Raw genomic sequence first — 16,395 nt, forward strand, 5'->3', positions numbered from 1 at the left:
TAACCTGTTTCTAATGTGACTTTTTTATATGAAACAGATAAATAAATGATCAGATAGATTCTGTTTAAATCTTTGCCATGTCTGATAATCTTGTTCTGAGCTAAAGGGCTGCTGTGTCTCGGTCTTAAAACCCTTTTTGTTGTTGTTTTGAGACACATTGCTGCAAACCAGGCATTGGGATTCAAATCTGAGGTCCTCCGGTGGAAGGTATACCTGCATCTGCTGCCTGATCCTGCAGCTTTCATCTCAGACTGACAGAAAGCTTGTTTGAAGATCAAAGCCAGACTTTAGCTTCCACATCCAATGTGATATGACTGCGAGTAATCCATTATTTTGTTCAGGGGAAATAGAGAAATAAAAACAGAGAGAATCAAGTACAAAGATGGAAAAGGAGAAATTTAGGTTCTACTTTACAATTTGATTTCTTGATTGTTCGTTGGTTGCGCATTTTAGATCACATTTAGGACGTATGAGGCATATAAAAACTCAATCCTTAAGCGTCACACAGCGTTAATACCTTAAACACACTTTATACATGTGTATTTGTGTTTATTTTGGAAAAGCTCAGACAAGTTCAAGCTTTCCCCTAAATGTCCATGTAACATTATGTATTTGTCTGCACATTACTGACCTACTATTACAAGTAAATAAGAACGGCCTTGTGTTTTCCAAAATACACAAACATTTGTGCTTGTTTGCAAGCATTTTATGGGGAAAAATACAGAAGGTAGAAAAACTGCACCAGGTTGATAAAACTTATCTTGTTTAAAAAAGGGATTTAATATTGATATTACGATAATGTTATCTACAGTTTTCACCAAAACGTTCAACAGTAGTTAAAGTATTAGTTCACCCAAAAATAAAAAAAATTGTCATGGTTTACTCACCTTCATGTCACTACTTTGTACTGATAAACACAAATAACAATATTTGGAAGAATTTCAGTAGCTTTCAGCTCCGGGACATCATTGACTAATGACTACCGTAGCAGGAAAAATGTCATGGTAGTCTAAGGTACCCCAGAATTGTTTGTTTTCCTAAAATCCTAAAATTATCTAATTTTCTGTAAAAAAAACTACAATGGTAGTTAGTGTAAGATGTCCAAGAACTGAAAATTGCTCAAATTCTTCCAAAAATATTTCTGTTTTCAACAGAACAAATAAATTCATACATTGAAACTGAGGGTGAGTAATTGACAGAATTTTTATTTTGGGTTGAACTATCCCTTTAAATGTAAAGTCACGATACTGTTTATCACACAACTAATGTTTATTCTGGCAGTAAACACATGAAATCTTTTCATTTAGCCAAGCCATATGCTGGACAACTACACGGTATCGCACTCCCCTCATTCCATGTGTATTTATAGAGGACAAGAACGGAAGTTCAGAGATAACAGCTTCCAGATGTTCCACATTCTCACTTTACATGACCATCCTTAACTTGAAGATGCCAAAGAAGTGACAATATAAAATGAACTGCCTTCTCATTTGCTTCTATCTTAGAATAGAGCAGGCAATCCAGAACCCCAGATCTCTGACGGGACCCCCCAAAAATACATTACTGGTGACTGCTTTGTCACTGTTTATTTAACTCACTGGGCCTGGGAAAGCATTTGCACAGTGGAGCGTATGGAGGCAAAAATCAGTGCACGTACCTAAATTAATGTCAACAAAGAGTTAAAGTGGGGTGCTAAGAAAAGATTTGTTAAACATAAACACACTTTCACTTGACATACCTTACATAAAGTACCTTCATGTCTATTGTAGATTCAATAAAAGTGGCATGAAATACATTTGAATGCACATCTTACTGGCTCTTGCTGACATCTAGTGGTCAAATGAAGAACGACAACTTAACCCACAAACGAATCTCATCATCTCTCTTTGCATGGTTATGCGTTTCTTGTTTTATACATGCATGGACATAGTTGTGTTTATTTCTTTTCAACTAAAACTTTAATATGAATCGTATAATAAGCAAGACCAGTGTGAAAATTGCTTTTAAAAACACAATGGCTAATTTTTCCCAGTAATTGTTGAAGGTGAATCACATCTAAAGTTCGTTCGTTGCGTTGCTCTTTCCACTTAAATCAGATGACTCAACGAGATAAGACTAGTCCAACAATACCCACAGACACACCCATCAACATAACAAACATGACCTGCGTGTGAGCACACCTGCAATCTGAGAAAAGCTCATACAGCTGCGGGTACATGGTGAAGTGTGCATGCTCCATTTCCCTTTAGGACGCACAACACTGAAAAACTACCACAGAGCCATGCATTTGCTTTAATATGCATTTAATTTGTCATATAGTACTGAAATATGACAGATCAGGACCACGTAAACACCACTCGACATAAATCCCTACGTGTCATGTGGTGTGTGACAAAGCATCACCCTATACGGCGGTGACTATACCATAGTATATTTCAAGGGAAGTCCTGTATTACGCTTACCTTTGACTCCACCCATGGAGTCGTCATAAAATTGCTCAGGAGTTTCAGGGGTTTCTCAACTTCTCATGACGGTGAAAGTCGCTCGGCGTCGGGGAGCGAAAACCAGGAGCGCATTCCGCGAGCGAACTGACCGCGTCGAAACGAGTTTACCGGACACACCGCGACTCGAAACGCGATGGCTGCTGTGAAAGCTCTTCAACAGTGGTGCAAGATCCAGTGCGACGGATATCGTGATGTTTCGATCACCAACATGACCACGTCTTTTCGGGACGGTTTGGCTTTCTGCGCTCTGATTCACAAACACAGACCGGACTTGATGTGAGTAGCCTGACGAACGCGCGCGTTGACCCAAATGCGCTTGTAAAAACTTCTGTGTGTAGATGTGTGGACGTTTTAACTGTTAAAAAAGTGGACGCGGGTTTGTAGACTTGAAGGAAACTTTGAGGGCTAAATAAACTGAAGGAACGCGAACGTGGGATTTTGAACTTGGATTGGTATTTGGGATGCGGATACCCTATTGAGAGACGACAGAATACAAGTTAAACTTTGTGTTATTCACACTTTGTGTATGGTCATTCAGAGGCAATATGTTGTAAACTGACGTGGCGTTTGGCAACGCTTAAGATTGGGTTTTCTTGTTTCGGATTTTAAATTGCACTGATAATATTTGTACCGTCAATGTTTGTAATGGAAAAATCCCCTTTGGTTGGACTTTGGTAAGTGTTTTGATCACTAATGCACGCTTGTCAAAATGTTTTCTCTTTTGCAGAGACTTCGACTCGCTGAGCAAAGAAAACATTTATGAGAACAATCAGCTGGTAAGACTATTGGTCATTTTGTGTATATTATGTTTGGCATTACTCACAAACGTACTCTTAATGTATATGAATGATCCAAAGCTTCAAAACAGCTTTTACAATCCTCTTTTTTTGATGAGATGCATTCATTCGTTGGCTGAGATTAAATAATTCCGTCATCGTTCATTCACCCTCTTGTCATTTCAAACCTGCAAGACTTTCTCGTGCAGAATGCAAAAGGAGATATTTGGAAGAATGTTGGTAACCAAACCACGGCGGTACCCATTCAATTCTACTGTATGGGCGCAAAACTAATGCAAGTGAATGGCTGTTGTTCGTATACTGACGTTTTTATATAAGGGGTTACATAACATTACATTATAGGTTCAGAACCGATTGTTTACATTTATTCATTGAGCAGACTCTCTTATCAAAAGCACATTCAGCGTAACCCTAAGAGGCGAAAATGAAGAAAGTTTACAAAGTCGGAATAGTACTTTTTTTTTTACGTTTACGCATTGAAAGACGCTCTTATTCAAAGTGACTTACTTGGAATTAGGTTTATACATATGATTTATCGATATGCATTTTCCCTGGGATCGAACCCACAACCTTTGTGTTGCCATCCCAATCCTCTACAACCTGAGATACAGGAAAAACCATAAGAACCCTTAAATGTAAATAATAAATGATCCAGATGATGTAGATCTAATGTAGAATTATTTTAACACTTATTCAACATTAAATAAATTATCTTTGCCATCTTAATGAACTTTAAAAGCTCCAATGGCGTCGACACGTCAAGTAACAAAACCCCCTCGGTTGAATCTTGATCATCTCAATTTCTGCTTGTTTGCAGTTATGTTTTTATGGAATGCATTATTTCCAAGCAGATCGCAACCATTTCATTTTAACAGCAAATGAGTTTCATTGACCTCTCATAATGCTGTGTGACCTCTGTGTGGTTAACCTAAGCTGAGGTCTGACAGATTGGCTGAAGATTGCATTCTTGAGGCCCAATTTTGTGACGTTCGTCTGTCTCATACAGCAGTCGATTCACATGCTTTGGTGTCATAGATCGTGATAAATCATCAGCAATGCACAGTTTCCACGGAAAAGGAATGCTTACCCGGGCAAGAATACAATAGAACAAGGGAAAAAACCAGCAGAGAAATGCTAATAGGAGGCGTTTGAAGGACAATGCCACTTACATGCACACAAAGAAAGAGAGAGCGTTTGAAAGACAGAGAAAGTGAAAGTGTTAGGATGGTAACGGATGATTTACAAGGTGTGAAAGGGAAATTTGGCAGGTTTCAACGTTAACAATTATTAATAATTTATGATCCCATGTACAGGAACTGTTTATCGATTCCCGGATTTTATGTTTGTGTTCTTAAAATGATTGCATTGCAGAGAAATACCTCCTGTGTTTTTGATCTAGATTTGATCTTTCTCGCTCTAGTCGTGTCTGCTCATGTTTATTTTTTATCAAAGTTTTTTTCCCTCTTAAAGAAACATACGCCAGCTTCACATTTTTGCGTCTGACATCGAGGAATTATTGCCTTACCACTAAATAGATGGAAATATAGTCCAAATGACTGTTTTAACTAACATTTCTTTCACATTTTTTTAAAAATACCTTAAAAAACATTCAAAGACACATTCATAGATTATTATAAATAAAGTGATTAATATAATTATATTTGGCTTGTATTAGAGACATATATTGAACTTGTATTAGACCAAATGCTATAGATGTTTGAGATGTTTGGTCAGATCAATTTATAACAATTTATTAATTCATGTCAAATTGGGAAAAAAAACTGGAACAAAGTGATTCGCTCCAGTAAGTTAGAATACAGGACATCATATTTTTACTTCCTTATGTATTCCAAGTTAATGTTTATCCGCATCCTTTATTACGCAAGCAATTTCCTTGGCCGGTTGTGGGTTCCTTTGGGAAATTCTTATTATCTGACACTAAAACCTCATAAAAACTCCCAATGCCTCTATTGGATGCTAGGCTTTCCAGGTGGCGGAGAATGAGTTGGGAATACCAGCCCTGCTGGACGCCGAAGACATGGTGGCTATGAGAGTACCCGACCGGCTCAGTATTCTCACCTACGTCTCGCAATACTACAATTATTTCCATGGACGCTCTCCAAGTAAGACACATGCACGTTTCTTAAGCACAAAAAATTACTAGCTTCACCTCTATACGTTATTTACATTTTTATTAATGTCACTCAAACACATTTGCTATGTGTGCATGTGCAGTTGGGGGTATGGCAGCGATTAAAAGACCGGCTGAAGAATCGAACGAAGAACCATCTGGAAAGAAAAACCAGCCTGTCGCAGCTAAAGTTTTCGTCTCCCCTAAACCGGCCACAGAGGCTCAGAAGCCTAAATCATCAATTGACAATAAGGTACTTCCTGCAACTCATTGGCAATTTTCTAGTCCCGTAGGACCTTTTAACTGTTTGACAGTTTTGTATTGTGGGTGGAGTGTTTGCAATGAACAAGCATGGGCGATTTAACACCGCCTGTGGGCCTACAGGATAAACCTTGTCTTGGGTTACGTAACCGTTAAAAAGACTTAAATTGGGTTGCTTGCTAAGGCAAGGCATTGCTATTGATTGGTTTCAGATGATTAACTCTAAATATTCAATTTAAGAATATAGAGTAGAATTTAAATATAGAATATAAAAAAAGTAAACTTTCTGTGTTTAATTCATAGCTACAAATATCAATGTTCAGATTTGCAGAAAGTGTGTGACAATTAACGTGCTATATATTTGGTACGTTATGATATGTGAAAGTTATTTAAAAGTTATTAAATTTATAAGTTATTTAAAGCCGACAGCAATTTATTTATAGACCGTTTCAGTGACAACAATATAAACGTTATGTGGCCCAAACTTAACTTCCGGTAGACCTCTGCAAAGAATTGAGTAGTTTTAATTCAATTAAAAGAGTAAATATTTTGTGATTTTTAACTACTTAAAAGTGTCAAAATGGAGTGTCCAACAACAAGTTTATGTAAATACATGATGTAAAAACACTTTTGTTTTTTAATAATAGCTAGTTATTATTACCTTACTTCTTGACTGACTCTCAAATGATTCGTTCGGCGAGTCATCTGTCTAGTCCCCTTCTGATTGGTCAGATGGTCTAGTCCTCTGTGATTGGTCTACCGCATTCAGCGTTGCAGTGTCGCAAATCGATTGTTGGCAGACATTACACTGAGCAACGCAAATCTGACACAGAATTGAAATTAGAACGACAGACGACTCGTGTGATTCAGAGTCTACTCCATTTTTCCCAAGCCAATAACTTTATTCGTACACTTGCGGGAAATTGTAATAGTTACTCTTTAATACAATGAATTTACAATAAAATATGAATATAAATTAAACATAAAATAAATTGTTATATTATAATCAAACACAGACCAGAAGTCAACAAAGGGCCAGGCGTGTGCATCAAATGAAACTGTCTATAGTTCAAACTCAGTTCTGCAGAGATAGTCACAACACTCGCAAAATCAAAATTCTGTCATCATTTACTCAACAATTAACAAAATACATACACTTTTAATGACTTATAAGTAATTATTGTGATGTTTGATATGATACGTTTACTGTAAAATCCTGCATAGTCCACCTATACTCCAGTTTATTTTAATGTTTAGTAACAAAATATGTTTGTGTGCTAGCATACTGCAGATTTCTGGTATTGTTTACAGTAAATAAGCATGATTAGATTTGTTAGGATAGTGTTTTATGAATCATGACTCATCGATCGAGAACTTTTAATGTTGCCCTTCTCTAACGTTTTTTTTTGAATATCTGTTCCAGAGAGAAGTTCTGGCAGAACGTGCCAACAAACAAGGGACCCTCAGCAGCTCCTGCAACGTGTGCAGCCAGCATGTTCACCTCGTGCAGCGCCATCTAGTGGATGGGAAGCTGTATCACAGGAACTGCTTCAAGTAAGACGCATTATTTCCGAGTCAAAAACGTATTTATTTTTAGGTACAAATGCATCAATGGATCATTCACATGAGCAGTGAATCACAGTTGTCACAAAAGGCGTGTTGTCAAGACAATGATGTAATCGGAATTTTTTTGACTGGGATTAAATTGTTATGAGTTTTTCCTTTTTATTTTAAAAACTCTTCTTTTAGTACGGTGGATGTTTAAAAGTTTTATGACTTTCAATAGTCTTAGGATCTGTTTAGGATTCATTACTGTAGCTTTTCCACTATAAATGCATGAATTTTTAATTTCACTGAATGTGTTTTGGGTGGTCAGATGCAAAGTACTCTGGGTCCCATTCATCAAAACGTTCCAAAAATGGGTATTTTTTATAACACCACCACAGTCAAAACCCTAACTTTCCTCTTCGGTTTTTAACGCCCCGGTGCAACAGATGCAAGGAATGTACCACCATTCTCCTCTCTGGTACCTACAAGGCTGGAAAAGAACCGGGAACTTTCATCTGCAAGACCCACAGCAACGTGGAGAAGCATCTGTCCACTCCGACTACAAACATCTCAATACCTCCAACAAAAACGCAGCCCACCACAGTCAGTAGAAGCACTACCTCCAACCTGACAGACCGGAACAGCCCAGGTGGAGGTACCGGAAAAGCTGGTTCGACACCTATTGCATCTAAACTTGGTTGGCTGGCTAATAAAAGTGACCGTACGTCCAACCTTTGGTCTCCTGCCACACCTGCTCCAACACCCACCCCAGTACCAGCACCAAGAACAACACCAGCCTCAAAAACAACTCTAGCACCGGAGACTACAACCACAAAATCTATCTTTAACTTGAAGACGCCAACAGAGTCTCCTACAAACATAAACCACAGTGTACAGAAGAACCAAGAGGCTAGAAAAAGGTTGTTTTTTGTCAGTTTTTACTCCACCTTTGTATGTAGCGCAAAAAAAATTAAAAATACACCACTCATAAAAATGTTTCTAACTAAAGTGGATTTTGTCTTTTCTTTACTAGATTCTTTGAGTCAAGCTCCAACACCAGCACCAGCACCATCACATCCACCAGTAAGAACAGCCCATCAGCCACATCAACAACCTCAGGTAGTACAGCAGGTGTTAAAACGTCAACATTAGGGAGCCTAGCGGGTGTTAAAACATCAACATCTGTGAGTCCAGCAAGTGGTAAAATATCAGCATTTTTGAGTCCAGTGAGTGTTAAAACATCAGCATTTTTGAGTCCAGCGAGTGTTAAAACATCAGCATTTGCGAGTCCAGCGAGTGTTAAAACATCAACATCAGTGAGTCCAGCGAGTGTTAAAACATCAACATCAGTGAGTCCAGCGAGTGTTAAAACATCAACATCTCTGACTCCAGCGAGTGTTAAAACATCAACATCTCTGACTCCAGCGAGTGTTAAAACATCAACATTTGTGAGTCCAGCGAGTGTTAAAACATCAACATTTGTGAGTCCAGCGAGTGTTAAAACATCAACATCTGTGAATCCAGTGAGTGTTAAAACATCAACATCTGTGACTCCAGCGAGTGTTAAAACATCAACATCAACATCTGTGACCCCAGCGAGTGTTAAAACATCAACATCTGTGACTCCAGTGAGTGTTAAAGCATCAACATCTTTGACCCCAGCGAGTGTTAAAACATCAACATCTTTGACCCCAGCGAGTGTTAAAACATCAACATCTTTGACTCCAGCGAGTGTTAAAACATCAATGTCGGGTAGTCCAGCGCCTGGCCCAAGTGTTGGGACAGGTAAAGGCAGACTCCTCCTGCGGGTGGGAGACTGGGCTAAAGTGCAGGACGAAGATATAGAGAAAGATAACGAAAAGGAAAAAGCCAAAACTGTGATCGGCAAGATGATGACGGGGAACAAAAATCAAAGCGGTTTATCGCAGAGTCCAGCTGGGCTGAAAGCCAATGGCAGGTGAGCTTTGGTTCTCCTTACGGACTAATATAACATCTCACTCCTTTTGACAGGATTTCATTGATTCTGTATGAATTGTAGCATATATGTACTCAGTCCTGTCAAGACGTGTTTGCACCAATACTTTGATGTTGTGTTTGTTGACACTTCTTAGTATACCCTGGCATTGTCGCTTATACCAAGTGCAGGTCCTCACGGACGCCTGTTATTAACGCCCATCCTCATCACTCTGGTTTCCATAGTAACGTTTCTTCTGTGGAATCGGGTGTGAAAGGCCCCTCTGGTAGGGTGCACCTAAAACCGCTGGATGACGGGTTGGACCCAACTGCCCCCGCAGCTGGAACGCCATCCTGGATCAAAGACAAAAACTCACCCAGGCCAGCAAGCTCACTGTCGTCCAACAGCAAGGGTGAGGACACTAGGGATTTTTCTGTCTAATGTACATTTCAAGAATGCATTTCTACTGGCTTCTGAACATTTTAAAACACTGTTTATATATTTTGGTTCCATTACAGAAAACGATAAAACACCATCTGACTGGAGATCAATGCTGAAACCTGTTTCAAAGTAATTCCTTCTCTTTCTTTTTATCTCTTCCATAAAATCTGTGTTCTGAATTATCAGATGAAAATATGACATCTGACCTACATACATTTTTTGTGTGTTGCACTTTCCCTGTGAAATAATTTCACAATTTCTTATTACCAATCATCCTGCTGTTACCTCATTAACCGGTTCATTCTCCAGACGCTCGTTCCCACCCACACCGTCACGCTCTGTTGTGATTGGTTGTCTCGATTGGCGCGTAACGCTCCGCCCAATGAGACTGGCGGTGGGTCGTATCTAAAGGCCCCAGAGCAATAGATCTCAGTGCACATGCACGTTCCCCCCTATGAAGATCTTTCACCTGTAACTACCCCTTTTACTTCCTGCCCACCCTCCCAAACTTTCACCCGGCAGAGGTGAGAGAAGCGATGCTTACCATTTCGAGGCCCCGAAATACAACGCAAAGTTGTAATATTTCTTTTGTTTATTTTTTGTGTTTATTAGAACCGTCGCTTCCACTGAAGGCATTAGTTCTCCAAACAAGAAAACAGAGGCGGCGTCATCGCCAGGTGTGGGAATCTCGCAGACGTCTGGGTCAGCTCCTTCTACTACTAATGCCTCCCCGGGCATCAGCCGCCCCATGGCACCCTCAGCTAGCCCGCCGAAAAACGGGCCTAGTGGTAAGACTGTAGGAAACATATACAAATGAATGTCCGAAAATAAAGGTCAAGCATAAATTTACTGTTTGAAATCTAGACAGAAATTAGACATATTTTCATAGTTTAATGCTTAGAACATGGGACAACATTTATTGATGCTGTAATTAAACTTCAAGCGATAGTTCACCCCAAAATAACACTCACCTTCTTGTCATTTCAAACCTGAATTGAAGAACGCAAAAGAAGATTTTTGAAGAAAATCTTTGGTAGTACCCATTGACTTGCATTGGTATTATGTCTATACAATAGAAGTGATTGAGTGCCGCCATTGTTCAGTTGGCATTTTTCTTCAAAATATCTTCTTTTGAGTTCTGCAGAAGACAGTCATACAGGTTTGAAATGACAAGAGGGCGAGTAATTGATCATTGAATGTTAATTCATTTTGAATGAACTATAACTTTAAAGCTTTTATTGTGAAATGTTGCATAAAAGAGGTCTGTGACGCAATGGAAAAAGCATTTTTGGTTCCCTGAAGAACCTTACAGTCAAAGGTTCTTAAAAGTACCATTTTTATAATCTGTAGAACCACTACAAAGGACCTTTTGCGTAATGAGAAGGTTCTGTGGATATTCTTCATGAATCCATATAGCCCTACAAAGAACCTTTATTATTAAGAGTGTCTCTTATCCACGTTTGCTTCTCAGGCGCAAATGTATCTTGTTTTGGGGTGTTTAGACCTTGTCCCTACTGGAAAACAACACAATTTGTCTTAATTTTTCTCTACTTTTCTGTTTTTCGTCTCTTCCTTTCCTTTACACAGACTCCAAGAGCGCCAGCAGTGTATCTCCAGTTAGCTCCTCAGGGACCGAAACTCACAAATTGCACAAGGTGTGTGTCAAAACAGTAATTACAAGTGTTATCTGGTCTTGTGCGTTTCTGTCTGCGCCGATGTGTGCGGGTGTTGGGGGATTACTTTGTCAAGGGGCCCATTTAGAGTGTTTTGGAGGATCAAAAGGGCCCTTGGGAAACCGTTATCTCTGAATAGACTGTAGAATCAAAATTGAGCGTTTTCGAAGTAAATCAACACTTTCAAATTCTATTCAGGCTTCCTGATGGATTAGACTGGAATAAATGAACCATTTAGGGTCTTCGCCGAGACGTTTGCAGAAAAGTTGACTTTTAATGTACTCACGTGTGCGTCTTTGTTTGTTTAAAAAGCCGGATCACATTCCTAAAGAAGAGATTCTGAAGGAGCTGAAGGAAATTGAGATGAATCTGAACCAGCTTGAGAAAAGAGGAGTGGAACTAGAGAAAGAGCTCAGACAATCCGATGAGGGTTTGTATATATGCGCAAACACAAACGCTCATTTTCCACAACACATCAAAGTTCAATAAAGACTTGCAGACATGAATTCACATGGCAGCAAATATAATCCCTCTATTGTCACACGAGGGTCTGGACATCTGCATGTGTTTTCTAAGAGAAGCTCTATTTATGTTCTTTTTATATTTGAAGTGTTGTGTGCTTAGTAATGTGTTTTGGTTGGGAAGTGATTTGTGAAAAATGCATTTACAGTAGTGTTAAAAGAAAGTTTGAGATGAAATGTGAATACATTTATTCACCCTCATGTTGTAAAAAACTGGTATATTATTCTTTTTTCTGTGGAACACAAAAGAAGATATTTTGAGAAATGTCTGGTTTTGTGTCCATAAAACTGGTGTCAATGGGGTCCAGTGTTGTTTGGGTACCATTATTCTTCAAATTATCTTCTTTTATGTTCTGCCGAAGAAAAAAGTCAAACAGGTCTGGTATAACATGAGGAAAGATAATCCATAAATGAGGAGAGATTTTTCATATTTCATATTTTAACTGTTCCTCCAAAAAAATCTGTATCTGTACTCTCCAGCAGGTGGAGACATACATTACAGATTTTTCAGAATCAAAGACCTGCAGATGAAATTATTGAAAGCTATTCAAATTTATTGTGTAAATAAGTGTTTTTGTTTTCAGATGGAGAAGAGGACACATTAATGAATGATTTAATGGTGGACTGGTTCAGTCTCATCAGAAACAAGCAGGTCTACATGAGACGAGAGTCTGAGCTGGTGTACATGTAAGGAAGCATAAACTCTTGAATCCGTGTAAATGCTGATGGGAAACGTCCTGTTATCCTAAATAATTTGTGTGTTTGTGTTGGGATCAGTGCCAAGACTCAAGATCTAGAGGAGGAGCAGCCCAGCGTTGAAGCAGAACTCAGAAGACTGATGGAGAAACCAGGTTAGCTCTTGCTCATCAAGCACTTTGTCACTAATGCCTATGTATATTCATTATTTAAGTTTAGTATAACAATCTATATAAAATATTTGTATGTTGAAGTGAATCCCTAATTGTGCTTTTTTGTCAAGAAAATAACATTGTGATTGTTGTACTTTTTGGCCTGTTTTCCTTTACTCTGAATATTTGATTTTTTTCAGTTTAAAGAGGATAATACAACCCTGAATCTAAACAAGCTTTATGATATTTATTTTACTATTATATTTATATAGTTATTAATAATTATATATCACATTCTATATAATATATTATTATTCATGTGAAAATTGAGAAGCTTTTCTCATCAGTGGAAATAGTCTTTTTAAATGTAGGTCTGGTGTGTATAAAGATCCTGTATTGATTTGTCCTTTAGATCATTTGAAAACTTCGAGAGATCGTAAACGAGAGGAGGAGCTGATGGCCAAACTGGTGGAGATAGTGAACGACAGAAACGCCATCATAGAAGGACTGGATGAAGACAGACTAAGGTCTCAATACTAAAAAAAACCACACAAACTGCTCTTTGATCTAACCTACTAAAGGAGTCATACGACACAGCTAAAACAAATATTATCTTTCGTTGGCTGGAATGATGAATCAAAAAAGGGCATATGCATACAAATAGATGCATACAGCTATATATAACAGCACTCATTTTGATTAATTTTGGAGCGAATCCGAATATTTTGTGGTAATTATTTTAAACCAAGATTAGGTTTTATTCAACTGGATTGGATTGTGAATATTCTTGTATATCGTAGGTTGTTATATTTTGATAAGAGATCAATTTTTTTTAGCTTTAGACAGTGTGATCAGGTAAAAATCCCTTTTTATTTATCAGCCTGGTGGTCTATTTGATGCCTATAGCTGTATTAGTTTCCAAACTTAGTCTCATTCTATAGACGTCAACAATACAATTTTCAGATTTTCCATTTACTGTTTTTACACAGGGAGGGTGAGGAAGATGAGCAGCTGAATAAGATGATGCAGGACCTTGGTGAGTATGACGCTCATCTCACTTACTGTCGCTTCAAAAATTTGCATTATCTTGTATTGATGAACATTTAAAAAAACTGAACATTTCAAATAAAAGAAATGGGTGTGGTAACACTTTAAATTTATTAACATAAGTGCAACATGAATCAACTAACAAGATACCAGCTTTCCGACAGTATTTTCCCAGCATTTGTTAGTCTTTGTACATTTAGTTGGTTCGTGTTACTTCATTGTGCATTAAATAATGTTAAAGGTATAGTTCACTCAAAAATGAAAATTCTGTCATCATTTAATTCAAACCTATATCAACTAAAAAATCACAAACAGAGGCAACATGTATTGGTAACTTCTGAAATTAGCAAATATGTCAAAATGCTGTAATGCATTGTTGATTTTTTTTGTTCCTCGTTAGTTGACAAATTGAGCTTTATTGTAAATATATATTTTTACAGATTATTTATTAAGGAAACCAATGCCTATACACTTTTTGAGAAATGTATGAATTTTTAGATACATCACATCATATAAAAGTTAATCTTTGTGACACATTTCCTCTGTAATTCTTTCCAAAAGATGAAGATTGCTTATGTTAGAACAGATCACATTATTCTCACTAGACAGTGATTTCTATGCACCAGCTGGTCCTGGTTTAAGAGGCAGGAATTTGAAGCCAAGTCTGTTTATTGTAGTCCATCTATTGAGTGACTGAAAATGAACATTCCTTCTGGTTTGCAAATAATAGAAGGTTGGCAATAGTGACACAATTGTTTATTGTCAACATCCGTGCAGTGATAGCGGTGCATCTGCAAAGATGATTGTTTGCGTGGGTATCTTGTTTGTTTCCAGTCATAAAAGATGGTTTGAGGATAATGTGTTTTTAAAGGCACAGTTTTCAAATGAAAAGATGCACTACTTGAATGATAATGTTTGAACTTTTAACCATACGGTGCAATGGACAGTCTTTGTTGTACTCTCAATGCTAAAACCAAAGTTTCCTTTTTGGAATAACTGACATTTGACCTTCCGCCCAGCACTGAACCAGCAATGAATCTTTGGAGTAATTGGTCTGTGCATGTATATATTCCACATTTTGAACAGCCCCAGTGTTACTCTAGCTATAGAAAACGTTATGTGGTCCATTTCGATTTAATGACAGCTAATGGAAACTATCAGTGTCTAGCCATGGCTAATAATCTGCATGTGTTTTCAATGCTTAAATGAATAATGTATAATTTACCAACCAAATTAAACCAATGGAAAAATGTGGGCAAAAGTCATAAACATTTGCAATTCATGACAAAATCTGAAAGCATTTGAGCCATTATGGAAATTCAGAGCTGAAAGTCAGTGACCTCCATCTTGAAAGGATTTACGTTTGTGTGCCTTTTTGTAACGAATGGGTTATGTTCTTGTTTTTTGACAGATGTGAAGAAAGAGAAAGTCAAGAGGAAATCATCCATGTCTCGGTGGTTTAGCAGGAAAAGTAAAAGGCCGTCTGAGGAAGACTGATCCTCATGAGGGGTGTGCATGTGTGTTTCTGTGTATTTGTCTCGGACTTTGAAACATTCTGCTGATAGTCATTAGCAGTTCAGTTCTAAGGTCAGATCCAAATCTAAATTGCAGTCGCACAATCTGTAACAAACGGTGTTTTGGAGACTGCACGTGTTGCGGCGTCGCATGTCATTATGTATTTTCACACTCGTTTCTCACATGCTTTTGCACGTTCTCCGTTGCTTTGTTTGTGGGTGTGATTCGTGCATTTGTTATTAAAAGTTTTGCACTTCGAATTATGTTGATCATAGCTCAGTCGGTGTTTAATCAGGGGATTTGTGTCGAGAGAAAATAAGTCTCAGCTCGTATTGATTCATATTGAATCCGAATTAAAAATGGACAAGTTTTTGGTCCAAACTACTCAGAGTTTGTCACTTGACTTTTTTTTAAATGAACATACTTTAATTGAGGAGTTTTGTGCTTTCTTCCCCAGTTTTAATCGCTTTAATCATGTTAGCAAATGACACTTGCAGTACGATCATTGACCAGCAGGGAGCAGACAACCACTGAGTTTATATATCAGGACCGTTTTAAACCGACAGGGGAATCTCAGATCATTAAGTGTCTGCCACAAAAGATCATGGTTTTAAACCACTGTGCAGGTGATTTTATTTACTTTTCATTTAGTGTTTTTTGCCTTGAATATGGGGTTGAAGTTGTTACAAAATTGCTGAAGTATTGCGCTTTTTGCCTTTTCAAATGCTCTTGCTTTGTTATTCTTAATATTTTTCTTTAAATCAAGATTTTCAATACTTTGCTCATATAAAATGTGTTGGCTACTATAAATAGTTCCTAAACCATGCTTTTAATTTAAGACTGTTCGCCGTTTTTGTACCCATTCCTCAAAATTAAATGCATAATCTTACACTACTGGATGTACAATAAAAATTTTTAATCCACATCAATGCTTTTGTCTTTGTCCATCTGCATGTATAAAACATGGCCACACTTTGTCCAGCTTGCGTGAGATTATTACTTTGCATCATCAGTCACATGCTGTCCGTTCACATACTTTTGGGTTTTCTGAAGTTTCCCTCAAGTTTGATATTCAAATATTCTCACACATCATATTATTGAACACTGTGGAGATGCATCACTGCCTCTGTTTTTGCTAAATAATTAAATACTGTA

General features: G+C 37.8%; 1 protein-coding gene across 1 annotated transcript; it reads left to right on the plus strand.

The window, feature by feature from the left end:
* Positions 1-2,249: 2,249 nt before the first annotated feature.
* Positions 2,250-16,163, plus strand: micall2b (mical-like 2b). Its single transcript, XM_056736025.1, has 17 exons — positions 2,250-2,780; positions 3,232-3,280; positions 5,283-5,424; positions 5,537-5,685; positions 7,117-7,247; positions 7,688-8,161; positions 8,275-9,198; positions 9,441-9,607; positions 9,714-9,765; positions 10,249-10,424; positions 11,224-11,291; positions 11,622-11,739; positions 12,415-12,517; positions 12,608-12,681; positions 13,091-13,205; positions 13,668-13,714; positions 15,137-16,163. The coding sequence occupies exons 1-17, from the start codon at positions 2,638-2,640 to the stop codon at positions 15,220-15,222; spliced, it is 3,018 nt and encodes a 1,005-aa protein (XP_056592003.1). The 5' UTR covers positions 2,250-2,637; the 3' UTR covers positions 15,223-16,163.
* Positions 16,164-16,395: the final 232 nt, after the last annotated feature.

This window comes from Triplophysa dalaica, chromosome 2 (genome assembly GCF_015846415.1).
Source record: "Triplophysa dalaica isolate WHDGS20190420 chromosome 2, ASM1584641v1, whole genome shotgun sequence".
NCBI classification, from domain to species: domain Eukaryota; kingdom Metazoa; phylum Chordata; class Actinopteri; order Cypriniformes; family Nemacheilidae; genus Triplophysa; species Triplophysa dalaica.

Excerpts from the sequence above, each read along its gene's own strand:
- micall2b (XM_056736025.1), top strand. The coding sequence starts at position 2,638 with ATGGCTGCTGTGAAAGCTCTTCAACAGTGGTGCAAGATCCAGTGCGAC. Across the intron at positions 3,281-5,282 it reads TTTATGAGAACAATCAGCTG|GCTTTCCAGGTGGCGGAGAA; the intron begins GTAAGACTATTG and ends ATTGGATGCTAG. Across the intron at positions 12,682-13,090 it reads AAGACTGATGGAGAAACCAG|ATCATTTGAAAACTTCGAGA; the intron begins GTTAGCTCTTGC and ends TTTGTCCTTTAG.